General features: G+C 39.2%; 1 protein-coding gene across 6 annotated transcripts in view; it reads right to left on the bottom strand.

The window, feature by feature from the left end:
- Nucleotides 1-17,894, bottom strand: part of TGFBR3 (transforming growth factor beta receptor 3) — a 139,215-nt gene that overhangs the window by 36,840 nt on the left and 84,481 nt on the right. For all 6 annotated transcript variants that reach the window (XM_027694465.1, XM_027694464.1, XM_027694466.1 and 3 more), the window contains one exon: nucleotides 10,299-10,436. In XM_027694465.1, the coding sequence (XP_027550266.1) occupies nucleotides 10,299-10,436 (138 nt within the window). The remainder of the gene's footprint in view (nucleotides 1-10,298; nucleotides 10,437-17,894) is intronic.

The raw sequence follows: 17,894 nt of genomic DNA on the forward strand, positions 1-17,894 counted from the left end.
ATTAAAACTTGAAAACCTTTCTCATCATCCTGCAGCATGACAAATGTCTTCCTGAGGGACAGATCCTACCAAAGTTACCAAGTCCTGTGAGGGAGGAACTGACAGACAGAAAGCAGAGCAACTAAGAAGTCTGGCATAAGCATCCTCACTAAGTGATCACATAGTAAACATCTTTAAATAAACATGAAGCTTATCATAATTTATTTTTTTAATCACATATTAAAGTCTGTTTGAAATGCTGGTTCTGCTAACCAGGTTTTAGAAAGGACTGCAGAGTTCTGCTGTGCCTGCCAATGTTGGGATTTTTACTACACGGACCTAAGGCAAGGTTAAGTGAGCCAAACACGTTATTTTTTTTGGAAAGAATTCAACAGACCCTTCCAAAAAAGGCAAGCATCACTGTTTCAACACCTGCCTTGAACATTAACTACTTACTCTTCAGAACAAATTAAAAGCAACTTGAACATGCTTAGCATAACCCAGAGCATTAAAACCAAATAATGTTTTAAATATTTGGGAATATATTAATTTTTATCTGAGCACTAATTATACAGCTTGACTTGGTGATTAAGAAACTGCTGCCACAGACACTTTTATCTCCTCCCTTTATCTCCTGCAGCGGTTACTTTCTGAGGTTGCTGAGTGGAAAAAGTGCCCCAGCTCTATTTCTTCCAGTTGTGAGGACATGAAAAGTGACTGCACGAGAAACATCTTCTGCTGCTGAGTTCACCACACGCCCTGTGACATTTCTGAGGCTAAATGAGGAAACTTCCAAACTGGACATGGAAAATCCGTTTGCAAGACCAAAAGATACTGGCCACAGCCACTAACCACAGCAAGGACCACGGTTCAAAGGGATCTTCTGCAGTCAGAGCAAATGAGGATCAAGTCCAGTATTTTGAAAACTTGCTACCAAAATCTGAGTATTCCATCAAAGAACAAAATGTGTTTAGGAACATGTTTGGTTACATACACTACTGCCCTGCTGACGACTGGGGAAAATAGGAAATGAAATTTTCTTTGCACCGTACCAAGGCAAGGAAACACATACCCCTCACGCTGAAGGAGGTGGGGGGGAAATAAAGCCTTTATATGTCCCCTAAGAAAACTTTCCAGTTACTATTCATCAGAGGGAAAAACTCTTAGAACCAAACCTGAGCCACCTCAACTATGTACACTGGTGAGCGTGAATATTGCACCCACAAAAATAGCATATTCTGTTTCTTATTTTACCCATTTCCTTCTTTCCTTTTAAATGTTTATTGCCTTTTTTTATTTGAATCTGATCCAGGCGGGATATTTACTTTGTTTGTTTTATGACATTTTAAGTATTTAACATAGTTATAATTCAGAACTCCCAAGTAGGAAGCAAGTCCATAATTTAAGCCTTGAGAAAGAGAGGTAGGCAGCTCTGGGAGACAACTCAGAACACAAAGTTAAGTGTCCACAGCCACACAGCACGAACCAATCCCTCTCCTCACAGCAACAGCTACACCACTACTCACCAAGGGCCCTCCAGCACAACTAAGCAACTAATGCACCCCTAAGGCCAAGATATAGGCAAATATAGTAGCATAAAAAAGCAGCATCCTTCATATTTTATCTGAGCTATACAATATCAGACCTGTGGTGGAACATGTAGGAGAGGAGTAAATCTGCTCAGAATAAAATTAAAAAACTTGAACCAACTTTCAGAGAAGCCCACATGGGGATCAGACTCAGCCGGTGTTTTTTGATACTGTACTTTGATGTGCTTTCCTCCCCTTACAGAGGAAAAGTAATGCCATGGATGAAATATCAGGTATTCCAAAAGGCAAAAATGCATCTTCTGTTGGTCATAAATCCATGTAGAACATACTATAATCATCAAGAGAAAAATTCTCTCTGGTAAGGGACTAAGAAACATGCTGCTTTTGAAATGACATGTAACATTTGCGAATCCTCTATCAGCTTTGCATAGTCCTTACCAGCCACAGAGGTGTGATGCTTTCAGGCAGTAGTACAATTTTTCATGTTCAGTTTAGTGTTCTCAAGACCACATACAGTAATTACAAAATTGCACTTCCAGATCTCATTTTTTTGAAAACAAACACATAAAAGAAGCATAATCTCAATTACATTTTAGATTTCAGTTCTACTTCCTAGAAGATGCTCAGTTTGCCAGGTACCTAAGATCCTTTTATAATTAAGGCTGCTCAATGTGTTCTCAGGATAAGAGCAGAACCACCTGAGATCAGACTCTTGCACATCTTTATGCATCTAGAAATAAGATCCTGGGATTTTCTATCAAAGCTGAAATAGCGTCAACTCAAGTGTAACTTTCAAAACCCCCAAGGAACAGTTACTAGAATGATAAAGAAACATACAAACAAAAAAATCCATGTAAAGGGGAAATCTGTTCCCAAAGTTTAGGGCTCAGAAGGGGATTATTAATTGCACACAGGTAACTGTCCACTCATCTCACATTAATCTAACAATATATTAATAGACTCAATATAACACTCATTTGACATAAGTAAAATAAGGTAGCAGAAGGGATTCTGTTTCAAGTTAGGGCTCATTTAGTGGAAGAAGTGAAATGAGAATTAAAGCCTAACTGCAGCTATAGTTTCCACTGGAATCAATGAGTCAGTGACACAACCTGTTGTGATTTACTATCTCCATGTCACTAACACCAGCAGTCTGCCAAAATCCACTGCCTGCTTTTGTAAACTTCCACTGGTTAAACCTCCTGTTTACTGAAGCGAGCAAAGAAGAGAAGGAGCCATGACCATACAGAAGACTATCACAGATGCCTGTTCCAGGCCTTTCAGTCTGCTGCAAGATGGGTTTGGGACCTCAACCACTAAATTCCAGAATATTCTTTCTTCCCTTACTCTTGAAGCCTAGATTAACTTAAAGCCCAAGTCTTCCTGACTATCAGTCATCTTGGTTCTGAAAGTGATGGGTCTGGGCTCCTAGAAGGACCAGAAGGAGGAACACTCAGGATCAGTCAGAGGCAGCAATGAGAAAGACCAGCAGGAGATACAAGGTGCAGCATCATCCAGATCTGGCCTATCCATACTCCTAACACAACGGTTTGTTGGCAGTGATGACCAATGAAGACAGCCCACTCTCAAAGCTGAAACACCAAGCAACAAAACCTGAGTTTTGAAAAATGCCTTAGATTACATGGGATCAAGTAGGAACTTGGCAAACCAGGCTCTGAAAAAAGCGCAGGACTTTAAAGTCCCAAGAAAGGAGAAACTACGACATCACATGAACCAGTCTCGTTTTCCCTGAAATTTACTGGCAAGTTGGTATTTTTGAAATATTTCTGCCCAAACCAAAGTGATTACAGTGAAAGCACAGGACACCTATACATCATAAAATTTCACTATTTTGGGACATCACACATATAGAAATTTTTTACCATACACTGCATATTCATTTCATGTACTGTATCTTGCTTCCTAAGCCAGAAATATCCCTTCTCTTCTGTAACAGTTGCCTGAAGCAAGATTTGAATGAAAAAAACCCCACCCCCCCATGACATTTAAAGATGCCTTACTGGGATTATTGTATAATCTTAAACTCCTTTTACCGAATGCAGGCAATGCACTGCTTTCAAGCATGTATTTACCACTCTGTCATTTTCAGCCATCCCTACTGCTGACAGAATTCTTCCCCTGTTCTTCCAAGAATGTAAGAACCACTACTATATGTAGCCTGAGGTACCCCTAATATTTCTGGGAGCAAACCCAGTTATACAGACTTTAGAAAAGTAGTATTTTGCAGGAGTTGAATCAGACCAGGAGACAAAGTCTATAGGGAAAATTACTATTGCAAAAAGCACAGTAAGAGTTACACTTACTAAACACTGCTTTTAATTAGACACTAAGTGATAATTTTCATACTTTTTCAAAAGGTAGGGAAATGGCGTGAGGAGGGGAGAGGAGAACATGAACTCTTCCAAGTGGAAAAGGGCAACTACGGGATTATTTCCAGCTCCTGAGTAAAAGAAAGATGAAGATTTATAAAACCCCCCCCATGATTCTACAGAAACGTAAACGTCCTTTTAAATTCCTCTTCACACTTTACACAATGCTGAAAATCTACTGGTTTTACGTGGAATAGTGAAAGGTCACTATTTATACCAAATTTATCACCAGTCATGTATTTCCTATCCTTCCTCACTCTTCTCCTAGCAGAGCGTTCTGTTCACATCTGGGTCTGTTTAACCAGTGATTGGAAATTTAGCCTCCTGATTTCCCGTTAAATACTAGGCACAGGAAAACAAATAGCACTTGTTTTTCAGTGAGTTTTGTCAGTCATCCAAATCTAGTACAAACCATAGAACAGCCTGTGGTTTGGTGGCAGTGACCCAAAATATGTGAACCATATTTTCATGAAGTGAAAGGAATAAATCAGCTATTGGCTGAAGTAATAAGAACATGGCTTTTTAATTCTTAAAAATACAGAAATTACTAATAATTAAGATCTTCATTCTAACACTTAGTCTTCTATAAAGACTTTATCTTCAAATCTCAAGCCAAGAGTATGTGATCTGGTTTTCTATTTATCGTTACTGCTCTTGCTTTCTCCATTTTGCTAACTTAACACACACATTCAGTCCTATTAAAGAAGTTCTTGTGAGTAAGCTAATTTGCTTGCATAAGTGCTTTCTCATCCATAACTCTTACTCATTCAATTGCCTGAATAACTAAGAGAAAAAGCTGAAGCATTACTTCTTAAATCATATATTATATAAAATCACATATGTAGATATTTAAGGGTTTTTTGGATCTATTCTAACAGTGATTTCTGCCAGGAAATCACAAAGGATTGGGTCCTTTCTTTCATTGATTTAATTCTCACTACTTTTGCTTGCTGAGTAAAGACATTCCTAGGCTATAAAAGCAATTGAGAAAGCTACCAAATCTAAAGAAAAAAATTACTTGCTGAGTAGCACCTATAAAACCCTCTTTCTGTGAAGTTTCATAAAACTCCTGGTTTTCTGCCAAGACATGTTTGCAATAAACCGGCTTTAGGGAAGGAGAGAAACGACGACTTGATGGGAAGGAAGGAAATTATTTTGCTGTATGAAAACTTAAAAGTGGGGTGGTGGGAGAGGTCTGGTAATGTTTTCCTGCAAGACTGACCTGCAACAAGATCACAGGCAAAAACATTTTCTACAGGTGTTGCCTAATTTATGTAAAATTGTGATCTGTCATAATCTAACCAGCCTAGTCACCAGTGAAGATGTCCTTCAACTTCCTCTCCCACTCCCCCTTTACAATATAATTTTGGCATTTATTCCCTGCTGAGGCAAAAAAAAAATTTAGCAGAGTTGCTAAGTATTCCCCCTTGCTGAACTGAATGGAGCTTACCACCCATGCGCTACTCTTTAGAGCGAAGAGCCCAGGAAGTCCTGAACAGAAAATGTCTGTTCCCAAACTTGCGTATTTTTGTGACATGTAAAAATATACAATCAGACTAATATGACTAGATGTACCGGTAACTAAAGTGATGATTTTCAATTACTTAGGTCAGGCAGAGTTCATGCACTAACCCATTTCAGGTATTTTTGGACTGAAATGCCATGATACTAAGGTATGTTTATTTTTAACACTATGAGAATAAACTCAAGACTTACTTTACTAAAATTACAATTTCCCAGCAACTTCTTCACCTGTCAATATATGAACAACTCATGCAGAGTCTGAAAATAAACCTGTCCATGCCAAATGTACTGCTAACACCACACTAGATAGTCACCATACATTCTTTTCTCTCTCTCTCTCTTAAACACACAGAGGAATTTTTGTCAGGTTTTTCCAAGACGCCCAAATTTTTATTTAAGATTCTTCCCTAGTGTTCTTTCTGATTTATGGATGAGGAAAGCACCTCGAGAAGCAAAATGACAACACAGGCAACAGACTAGTAAAGAACAAGTTCCTTTAGCACCCATGCTCTGTCATGACGGCTTCCTCCAAAGTACTGTCACTCTGTAAGCATCACTTTGCTTCCATTCAGTGCCATACTTCTGGAAATAACTCTCCAAAACATAACATTCAAAAAATCCTGATGGTAACCACACACACACTTTGGTTTGTTTGGGATATGCTACTTAATTTTAATGTTAATTTATTCTACTGTGAGGTTTAGCCACCGGCAGACATTTTGTAAAAATGAAACCATGAGCTGTCTCCATGAAGATAAGGCATGTGACAAGTCACTGGGCTGAGAGAAACTATGTGCATCACACTATAAAAATAAGTGCAAAGCCACATGTATACACCAAATCTATATTTTTATACTGAAAAATGTTTATCAAGAAGGTATTTTGTGCTTCCCCCTATATTATAACCATACACACCCAAAGGTTGGATTTTCTCCGACATTCATTTTAAACTTCTTAACTTATGGAGAATCAGGCCCAAGGCAAAAAAACAAGCTTGAACTACGTGACAAGAAGTTAAACTCCAGCCTAACTCAGTAGTATTGTATTTTCCTAGTCTTTTGGATATTTGCTGACACAAGTTTTAAATCTTTTCATCCTTTCCCCTAAATAAAGCAATCTGGGGCAGCTTAGCTTTAGTGGAAACTCAAACAATGAATTCACAGAGCAAAGGCATCAGACCATCCTCCTTATGAGGACATGAAAACACAGCCCTAAGCTCCAATAAAATCATCCTTTAAGCTCAATATGCCTTAGTTTCCTCACCAGTACAGTGGTAGTAACAGCACTTCAGAGTGCTCCAGTTCATTATCTGCTCATACCCTGGAGTTATCTTCTTTGTTAAAAATAACCTTTGAATTTTTAATACAATTAACTTGTAATATTTATTTAGTTATTTATTCAAAACACATCTTCCTGGAACAGTTTAAGAACTTTATCATGATGCTTTAAAAGGAAAAAATAGCTAATATTAAAAAGAAATAAAGAGCTACGACTTCACTAACAGTTACATGATCCTTTAACTACAAAATTTGACCTGGCTCTAGCAGTGTGGTCTTTATCAGCAGCAAGTCCCAGAAGTTGTCATTTAAAACAATACTTGCCTTTCTAACTAGGGCTCAATAAATGAAACAAATTTAATTCATATTTTACATACAGTACATTAATAAAATTGTGAATGAATATATTGTTTGGAAAGTCTGAAGGAAAAGCTGGAAAGTCAAAGAATATCCTGCCCAAGGCTTCCATAGAGACAGACACAATAGTTATGACACTCCTATGGTATGTGTGCCACAGATTTCTGGTTTGAGCATAGAATTCACGGGCATTAGAAAAGGTTTTTCAAATTTGAAATCTATGATTCACAATACTCCCGTTTTCTGGCTTGGCTACATATTTAAGGAGAATGAACAAGACGGAGCCAAGCAGTATTGAACAAGGGCCAAGGAAGGGTGATCTGCACTCTGTAGCCCTTGGAGCCGCTCTTTACCCTCCAGGCTCAATTCTTTGGAACTTACTGAAGGCTCTGGCACAGAGGCAGGGAGCCTCTCTGCTACTAGAGTAGAAGCAGAATGTCCCTTTGTCCCACAACTCACGTGAAACAAGAACTCTTGAAACAGCCAAGGGAAAAGCTCTTCTAGGACAGAAGCAGTCCCAGGGATTGGAAACAGGCATGGCACAACACAGGCAAACAGCTCTATGGAAAACTGGAGCCCCTTGATTTCTACTTGGCATACTGCACTCATCTACAGGTGCAACTAGGGCTTCCTCAGCATGTCCCATGTTTTCTGTGTGATTCTGTGCTCTTTTTTCAGAAAGCTTTTGGGAAATCAATGCATTTGTCCTTGTGAGCAGAGTGGAATTGTGGAACAGCAACAGATGATGACCACACAAAGTTGTTCACCCAGTAACCCTCATGGTTTACCATCCCAAGCTGCCCTACCTACTCAAAAATTGGGTCATGAAAAGTGGGAAGGTTGATGAGTCCCTAATAAGAGACTGAAGTCAGCTCCTGTTTGCAGCAAAAATATTGCCTTAGAGAGAAAACACAGAGAATGTAGTTTAGGAGGGAGAAGGACCACAGGGACTAAACTGGGAGAGGTCATGGTGGATCAGTACCCTGGCATTCTGCAATCTGATTCTTTGACCTCTTTATAGAAAAGAAAAATAGAAACCTTAACATGATGGAAGGAGAAATACATAAATTACATGGCACTTAAGGAGATCCAAAATGGTTATGGAGAGCTACAATTCAGATGTTTAAATGTGATTAGGGATGGGTCAACATTGAGAGCCAGTTAACTCCTTGCAACAAAAAGGTGAGCTCCCACATCTGCTCAGCAGCATTATCCCAGTGCCACCGCTGCATGCTGGCAGGATGCCATGAGGCACCACAACTTTCAGCCCTTACCATGACCAGCAGAGACTAAGATAGAGTATTGAGAGGAGGTATTTGAGTCCCACCAACACAGCAGCAAACCTGTGGCATCTACCAGATCCTGTCCCACCTGAGAAACAGTTACTCCTTCCTGCACCATCAGTGGCCAAGTTTACTGGGGCAATTCTTGAGGTCAGGCAACTTCTTGTTTGGCATGAATTCTGAGGGTTGCTGCTCACATTTTCAAGCCTGTTTTTGTAACCAGAAGAGCCTGAAACAGTTTTCTGAAGCAAACACTTATCTAAGGGTACAGTTTTGGCAGTTAAAGCCTTAGGGACACATTCCTATTGTTCCTACGCTTTAATGCAGGCAGCTGAAGCCCTGCTGAGCCAAACCAAGCAAGCTCAGCATGATCACAGTCTGAACACCTGTGCAGTCCACTGAGTGGAAACGGATGGCTCTCAGCAGAGCACCTTCCCACTCCCAGAGCAAGGTAAGGGGAGAGGGAAAATGCTGGGTGAGGAGGAAGAACAGAAACTAGCTAAATACAAGCTAGTTGATATGAAATGGGAGTGTGATGATGTAGTAATTGTAAGAGTAGATCAAAATTAAACTGAAAGTAGGTCCAAGATTTTATTAACTGATGAAAGATGCTGTTCTTTCAGCCAGGAGAGGAATTAAGACTCTTATCACACTGTTGTTCAGGACGTTGTTCCTCAGCTGTTTCTTGAGCAGACCTGAACTGTACTTGTTGCATTAAGGACATATGACAGGAATGGTCAACAAGAAGATAACAGTGAAGAGTCTCCAAAACAGTAATGAAAAACCTAAGATTGTGAATACTTTAGAGTACAAACAAGCCCATGTTCTTTGCACCAATCGGTAACAAACTGTACTGGAAATAGGACAGAGTTCTTCAAAGTTCAAAATATCAAGGGTACTCCTTCTTTTGTACCTTGATGACAGGAAAAAGAAAAACAATCTCAGAAAGCTTATGGTATCCATCAAGTGATAGAGCTCTTGGTGCACTTAACAGCGTCACCACCACATTAGGTCAACTGAGAGAGCAGTGCCCCTTCCCAGTGCTGCAGCACTGCCCATCTTCCTGTCCTGCTGATGCACAGTGACACCATTACATTCCCACCGGGTACTGCAGAAACAGTCTTGCCTACCACTGTCAGCTGTGCTGGAGGAGAAAAATTAAGCCCTATAAGGATACAGCTAAATATAAACAAGTTTAGTTCTGCAATTAAAGTTGAATATAGTAAAAGCTGCAACTTTCATAAAGATGACTCATGATTAGACATGATGTCACACATTAAAAATTTAATCCAAACAACTTGTCTGTTTCACTACAAACAGCAAACTTGAATGTCCTGGCAAACTGTAAGGACATGATTTACAAATACTAGGTAATATTTGGATCTTACATTATAAGCATTGCTCCAGTCTTTCTGAGAAATAAAAATGATTTCATTCTGGGCTTAGCTTGGTCATTTCAATAGACCAAGCTTCACCAGAGACATAAGCTGTAACTGTACATATTGAGCTCAATATATACAAAGTTTTGTTTTGGTCACAGACCACACAACAAGTGTCCACCCTTAATATTTCTTGTTGCTTTGAGACTTTTTGCATTATGGTACTATTAGACTTCCAATCAGGACTGGCAATCTTGTAACCTCACAGCTTTTGAACTAAAATGGCTTTAGTATTAACCACACAATGTGCAGATTCTGAAAAAGTAGTTTTGCTTTCTTTTCCCTGAATTCACATAACAAGTAATTGGCTACTTTTTCCAAACTGCTTTGCCCTACCACCTAACTGTTCCCCAGAGCCCTACAATGAAACTTGATCTACTGTTAACTTGTTTTTTTTTAATGTAAGCTTGAAAAATTTCCAAATGAATGCCATTAACTCCATGTCTTGTGCGACAAGTAGCTATGATAGAGAGCAGGCCAGAGGACTGTGTATACTTACGAAGAAAACTCTTCGGATTCCAGGTGCCAGTCTCTCTGTTTTTAGCTTCCAGACCAAAGGCAAAGGAGAGTTGAGAAGAAACACCAAAGGCTTCTGGTGAATATGCACTGATGAAATTGGATTCAAATGTAACGTGACCTACAGAGAAACACAGAAATATGTGAATACTTCCTGGAATTTGAAACAGTGAATCAAAAGTAATTTTTATATATATTATGACTTTTAGCATTCAGACTTCTTGACTCAAGACTACAGACTAATCTACTTCCACAGAAATCAGTCAACAGAGCAGAGAGAATACAAAATATGAAATAGTTAACATTTGTGCTCTATGCTTGCAAAGCACTGCTAAAGTGTTTAAGAAAACCTTGGCAAATGCTGATGAAAAATAGCTTATGCAAAAGGTCAAACCACTAAGCTGAGAGTTGGAGAACAAGGAGATAAAAAGAATTGCAAAGCAAACTCCGATTTCTGGTTTCTAGATGGTAGCCTACAAAGCTGGCTTAGGGTACAAAACCTTATCTGCTGATTCTATTAGGGGCATAAATCTAGCCTGCAAAACAAATAAAACTAAACAAACAAAAAACAGGAGGAAAAAATCCAGAAACACAAGGAAGCACTACACTAGTTTATGGAAGAAATTCCAAAAGAAATTTTAACATACACTAGGGAAAGAAAATGCCTGTCTTCAGGGACTAAAAGGATATATAGGGTAAATGATCTCAAGAAAGTGGACATTACAAAAGTGAGGCAACCCGTTACAGGTGGCTTTGAAGCTACCAGTTTGTGGTTTCTGGAAGCCCCTCCTGCTCAGCTCCTTGTATCCTGGTGCTGCCCTTCTAGAAAGGGTCCCGTGTTGGACAAAACCCTCACCAAATGCATGACAGAACAGCCTGTCAGTTTTTAGCACACAACAACTTGCAACTGATATCACAGTGTTTTTACAGCATCTAATAAGCTGTTTAAGCAGTGATGATTTAGCTTGATAGTTCGTCCCACATTATAGGAAGTAACATTTAGTGTGCAATGGAGAGATGATCTACCACAGACTAAGCAGAGAAGCTGATGTCCCACAATAATGGGTGATAGGTAGATTCCCTGATAGACAACCACAGCTCTTTCTCAAAAAGGTATAGAGGGAGTAAACACGAACACAACCACCAGTTTGAGTGGTGGCAAATAGAAATGAGCATACAGGTAAATTCAGAATTAATTCTGTATCCTGCTAAAGAATTTGAAAGCAGATCTGAGACCATGTATAGTCCATTGCATGATTCTTCTTTAATGGCAAGCAGACATCAGTTTACCATTAAACGTAGATTCTTCTGGCAAACTAACTTCATGAAAGTTAGACACCAAACTGAAAATTAGGCACCCATTACTGTTGAAAATATTTCCAAAAGAACAAGTTAGGGTGTTTTTTTAAATTTTTTTTCTTCATTCCCCCTTGAAAAGTTCACCATCACTGTAAAGCGAACGCCAAGACCTGGTCTGAGGTCTGACAGACACCTGGAGGTGTCCACTGCTCAAGAACTTGCAAAAAAGCTGGCAAACAGCTGGCTGTGCTCCCATGCCAATGAGAAAGCAGCTGCTTACATATGCAGAATGACTGACTGTGTTGCTCATCCCCACAGTGGCACAGATACCAAATCCCACAGGCACACCTCTGGGGGCACCAAGGCATCTCTGTCCTCCTCCTCTTTGTTAAGCAGATTTAAACTTGTTGGAAAACTGAATAAATCCATATTTGTACTAAACCCAAGCTGCTTTAAAGAACGAGCATTTCTCCCCATCAGCAGCAGGGCAGTGACAGTGCTGTCTGCAGGAAGGCCAGGCACTGCCATCTTCTGCCCACCGCTGCCACCTTTGTCATCATTTGGCCTCTCCAGCAGAAGACCCAGTGGTATTTATGCATTTCCAAAAGAAAACACTAAGTACCACAGATTACCACAAACCACATTTATCTCCATTTTCTGCTTCTAAAGAATACAGTACCTCATTTTTGGAAACTGGAGGGTGTTAGTGCTCTCAATTCTAGTGGGAGGACAGAGACTTGAAATGCCAAACAGGCATGTTTTTAGCTACAGAAACTGTTTTACAGAATCAGCTATAGAGCCAAAGTGATTCTGTTAGCTGAAAATAAGAGAGAAAGTGAAATTATTTGTTTTACAAGGCTCCTGCTTTGTTGTTCTGTCTAGAAATGGCAAGGTGAAAGTAGAAAGGAAAAGGTGTTTAGAACCACTATTAAATTCACAACTATTAAAAAGCTTTTGTTAATTCTTGTGGGTTTTCAGCTGTAATCACTGCTAATTACTAATAAGCTGTTTAAACTATTAAATATAATTATCTTGTTCTGGGGTTATGTTTTCTTACAAAGCAATAAAAACACTGTAATCTCAGTTTACCAAAGTAGCCCAGTTATATCTTTTGCAGTCCTTATCTTGCTAATAAGTGTGCAAATTTTATTCTGATAATTTTTTCAGCTTCCAGTGGCATAAAGTGCATTCAACACACTTTCACATGCAATGATAATTGGTTGCTTTTGATCCTAAAGGAAGCAAAGACTAATGAAAATATTGATGAAATGAGTTACAGTATAGTTTATGAGCTTAAATAACCAAGAATAGAAATCCTCGTGCACTGGCCAACAGGAGCATTCACCCTGGGCTTGCACCCTGGTTGTATTTCTGTTAGAATGCCAAGTCAGTGCAAAGAAATTACTCCTATTAGAAACTTTAAAAAAATTGCTATTTAAAACCTCTGGTATTTATGAAAAGCAGGAATGATACAGTAAACGTAACACTCTCTAAAAACACCCTCTCAGAAACAGCTAGGTCAAGTCCTTTGGGTAGTAAGGGAATGGAGAACTCTCTTTGTTTCAACTGATCTCAGACAAGTTTATTCAAAGCCAACATCCATCAGACAAGACAGATGTTTCAGACTTCATGAAGATTTCTTCCTGTTGGTTTGGTCACATGAGTGAGCATACAGAGCAATCACACTACCTTCATGAGAAAATCAGAGATTCTTTTGCAACTGGAGCTACTATCAGACTTTGTAGTCACTACTCCTTCAGGTCTTGGAAATTAAATATGTATACAACACACACATATATGACTATTTCCATACACGCACAGAAATACTCAACGAAGTTTGAGCCATATTCAGAAGTGGTGATATATCTATTCATGCCTTTGGCTGAAACTGTAGGGTAAGTTATATCACACAATGGAATTTTCCTGCATTTCTGCCTGAAAAGCACAGATCCTCAAGAAAAGCTACAGGATTTCAGCACAAAATCAATTAATTTTTCAGAAGTAAATTAAGTGTTTCTATGAAAATTTTCAGACTAAAGGTAATTTTGCACTACTGCACTCCTCAGTTTGCTCATGAGTAAGACAGCAACAAAACACATAACATGGAATTCATATTGCTAGTCCAAAACTTGAGAAATAATATAGTTAATGTAAGCATGCTTCTTTAGCAGCCTCCATCACTATATTCCTTAGCATATATACAAGTATATACACTATACTTGTTTGCATACCAGAGTCCTCAGCACCAACTTGGCTTTCCAGACTGAAAAAAATCCCCACAGAGCTCCTCAAAAACTGCTTAGGCCCTTCTTGGTCATCGTATTTTTCATAATTCACTTCTGCCTCAGAACTGGCACTGCTGAGGAACAGCTGGGTAGCCTAGTCTGAATGTGACTGTTCCTACTGAGAAGTTGTACAAAATTAACAGACTCTTCACAGCATAACTATTTCCCCCCTTATATTTGTGATTGTCCCAACATCACTGTCAGTGCTTGATGATACACAACAGTGGTATCTATTATGGGAGACTTTTTCCTAGTCCTTGGAAAGTTTTTCTAGCAAACTGTTGGGCAGTTACCAGCATTCAAGGTCTTTTTGCCAAATATCTAGCTGCCAAGCATATGGGTTTTACCTTCCAAAACAGCAGTCAGTGGGGTATCACGGAAATCTCAGCCCAAGCAAGGTAGGCATGATCAAAACAGCTCACCAGAGGTGAGAGGTGTTTATGTGAGGAAAAGTGGTTTGAACTGTGGAGTTCAAGTAAAAGTTCAGACTTCTACTATGCACCAGAGGCACCCAAATGCCTCTTTCCACTCCTGCTTCAGAGACTGAAAGGCTTAGCAGGACTCTAAGGTGTTATGAGCTTATGACATTGACACAAGCACCACTTCCAGCATGACACCACCTCTCTCTTTATCTCGGCCTTGTTGAGCTTTCTGTTGTCACACCCGTGCTCCCATCGTCTTGACTCCTGCCATGGCTGCCTCTATCCACAGCACTGCAGTGGAAGATTCTCATCCCTACTCTCTCTACAGCAATCTCTCAACAAAATGCCATTTCTGCTACAGTGCCCCCACTGTGGCTATAGTTACACTATATATAGGCTGAATCCTAAGTGATCTCCTTCCCCTATACACCCTTCTGTCTCACCTTAGCTTGTGAGCTCTTCAAGGTGCATGTGTTCTCAAATGTCTAGACAGTTCATTGCACCTTCTTAACATGCCACAAATTAATAGAAAGGTACTGGATCACTTCAAACCATCAAGAAAGACGTTTCTAATTAATAGTGGAAGAGATAACTCTGAATTTTCCCTTTTGTATTTTGTATTTTTGTATTTTCACTGGCAAAATCCGTATTACTAAATATTTATGTGATGCCTTGCCCAGAAACTCCATCAGAAAGCAGTCCTACATGTGTTCAGTGCTGTGCAGAAGGTTTTGAAGACATGCTGTGAAACTCTGAACACACTGAACTCTGTGGTAAAATCCTTAATTTTTAAAAGAAACTCCAATAAAAGCTTTTTTTTTTAAATCAAATGTCCAAAAAGAGCTTATAAAATACAAACATTTTGTACTTCTCAATAACATACTACCTCAGTCAAAGTCTTCTACATCTCAAGGAGTTCGGTGACCCGTTTGGTCAAACAATACCAAAAGAAAATTAAACCAGAAACATTGAATGGACTCTTTTGGGTCACCTAGTCCATTTAAAAAGCAGCTGCTCTGCCCATGTTATTTTAAAAACATATTAAGAGATAGCACATGAACCAAGCAGACAGCAGCAAAACAACAGTACAGGAAAATAAGTCAATGTGGTCCAGCACATCTCTCATTCCCAATGAAGGGCTCATTTGATCACTGAGCTGTTGCACAGCCAACATTTTCATTATGCAATCAATAGCTAGGCCAGACCTTCTGGACACGTGTGTCAGCAATGACCCTCTCAGCAAGGCTCAACTTCAGCAGCTGTTTGTCAGAGGAAGCTCCTCTTCCAGACTCACGTCTGCCTTTTGGGTCCCCCTTTGGTACACACTCCTCCAAATAATATGTGACCAACTTGTGAGGAATACAACAATTAAAACACAGGTGAAATGTATAGATTAAAATTATTCTGAAAATCTTAAACCAAAACCTACTAATTCATTTTTAAAAAGCATATAAGTGTGACTGGGACATGAAGAAGTTATGCCATTTTTGCTAGAATGCATTTTTCCACACATGTAAAAAGAACTGAAAAAAAAAAGTCTTTAAGTTACCATAATCAGAGGTGCCCCGTCTATCAAATCTATGCTGGCATTACTCAGCCAGCTGTATCTGTACATACTCATGGTGGTCACTTCTGGCTGCACAGAGTTCCTTTAAGGTCTCCAGCAGCTGCAAGGTTAAGGAGGCTGCAGAGGTTTCTGTCCCCAGAGATCACAGTTTCATGGAGGGTTGAGTATCACCACAGAAACTAACTACAAAAACAGTCTATGGGCTCCTGCCCTGGTACTCTGGTAAAGCAATTTGTACTATGTGAAAGGCAAGGACACAAATGCTGAAAACTGATCAAAGTAAATGCTGCTGTTAAAGTACCATTTTGTTTTGCTGACTTCAAGGCATCAAATCACAGGCTTTGTGTTTTGTTCTAAAAAGATGAAAGTTAAGTGCCAAGGATTTTTAAGGTTGAATTAACTATTCCATCATGAAGACCTTCAGACAAATTCATAGCACATTTTCCAAAACAGCCATTACAAATTTGTGCTAATAAGCCAGGACAAAATATGCTGTGTTGTATTGAATTACACTGCCTAGGTTTGGACAGCTGTTCTCTAAAAAAGAAGAAAAAGAAAAGAATTTTAACTCTCAGATCACATAAGCACATTTTCTGACTTACAAGTGATGCACTAAAGATAGATTTATGACATTTTAACTCATTACTCTACTGCAAAGATTAAATTAACTCATTCAAAGCAGGCCAAATTTAAAGCAGAAATTTGAAAATTTATCTACCCTTGCTCTAAGTGTTCTCACTCTTTTTGTTAATACAATATTTATAGGACATAATTTATTCTGGTATTGCAACAGTCAAAGAAATTAATATGAAGAAACAGCTTCACAGTTCACTCATGTCTAATAATCAATACAAGAGGTTTCGAATTTCCCCTGAAATTCACTTGAAAAAATACAATGTTGATACATTGGCCATAACAGAATTCAGTCGAGGATTAATCCATGAATCCACCTCAAGAGGTGGGATCTAGTACTGCACCACTTTTCAGAAGTTCATCAATTACTCTTGGAAGGATCCTCTGGCCAATTTTTTTTTAGTTTTAAGATAAAAGTAAAGAAAAAAATGTTTTCTTTAGACAGAGACTGTGAATTCAAAATGGAACACTGTTTCTTCCTCACCATCATATTTTTGCTATGCTCACTGAATATTGTGTTACAGATGCTATAGCAAGCCAGCTATAGTAGATTACAATGCCCAGCTTTCAGGAGCCAAGAGTTTCCAAGAGTTATCTGATTTTTCCAAGAAACATAAAATATGTTCAAGTGGTGTTACTGCTTGAAGGTAGTTTTGATCAAAGGGTTACATACATGAGTGTATAAGCACTTTCCTATAACCACAGGAGACCTCACTGCTTCCCTTCTGGGAAGATTCTCCAGTGCAGACTCTTTATTCATAGAGGGCAAGCACCTATTTTTTTGAAAACTCATCCCAGCAATGAGAAGGAAGATCTTCAAAACAGTATCAGAGAAACAACTAACTCCAGGAAAACTGCAATGCCATTAAAAACAAGCCCTCATACCCACAGACAGTCACTTTTTCTCCCACAGAAATCAACACTGTGCCCCCTTCACAGCCCTTGCCACAGACAAGCCATGCTTTCTTCTCTCTGCCAGGCGAGCACTAATGGACCTGCCCCTTTGGGAGAGAGCAGCAGGGCTGCAGTGCATGGGACATGAGGGAAGAAAAGACCTTTTCTTTTTGCACTACTGCCAGGATGAGGCATGATTCCGTCCCCAGGGAATGGGTCTGAGTCCCTGGTAGCATTCACCAGGTACATGGGGGACTGAAGTTTAGTTCCAAGGCTCACATAACACTGTAATTCTAAAATCAACCCTTTGTTTATTTTATCCTAAATATATGATTGCAAATGGATTGGCATTGCCTGGACCTTCTCACCCACACAATACTGAGAGAATCAGATTGACTAAACAGCAGTTATAGCTCAGTTGTAAAAATCATGGGAAAGATTCACCCCTGGCATAATTCCACTGAAGCTACTGGCATTAA

The sequence above is a fragment of the Neopelma chrysocephalum genome, unplaced genomic scaffold (assembly GCF_003984885.1).
Source record: "Neopelma chrysocephalum unplaced genomic scaffold, ASM398488v2 Primary Assembly neopelma1_97, whole genome shotgun sequence".
Lineage (NCBI taxonomy): Eukaryota > Metazoa > Chordata > Aves > Passeriformes > Pipridae > Neopelma > Neopelma chrysocephalum.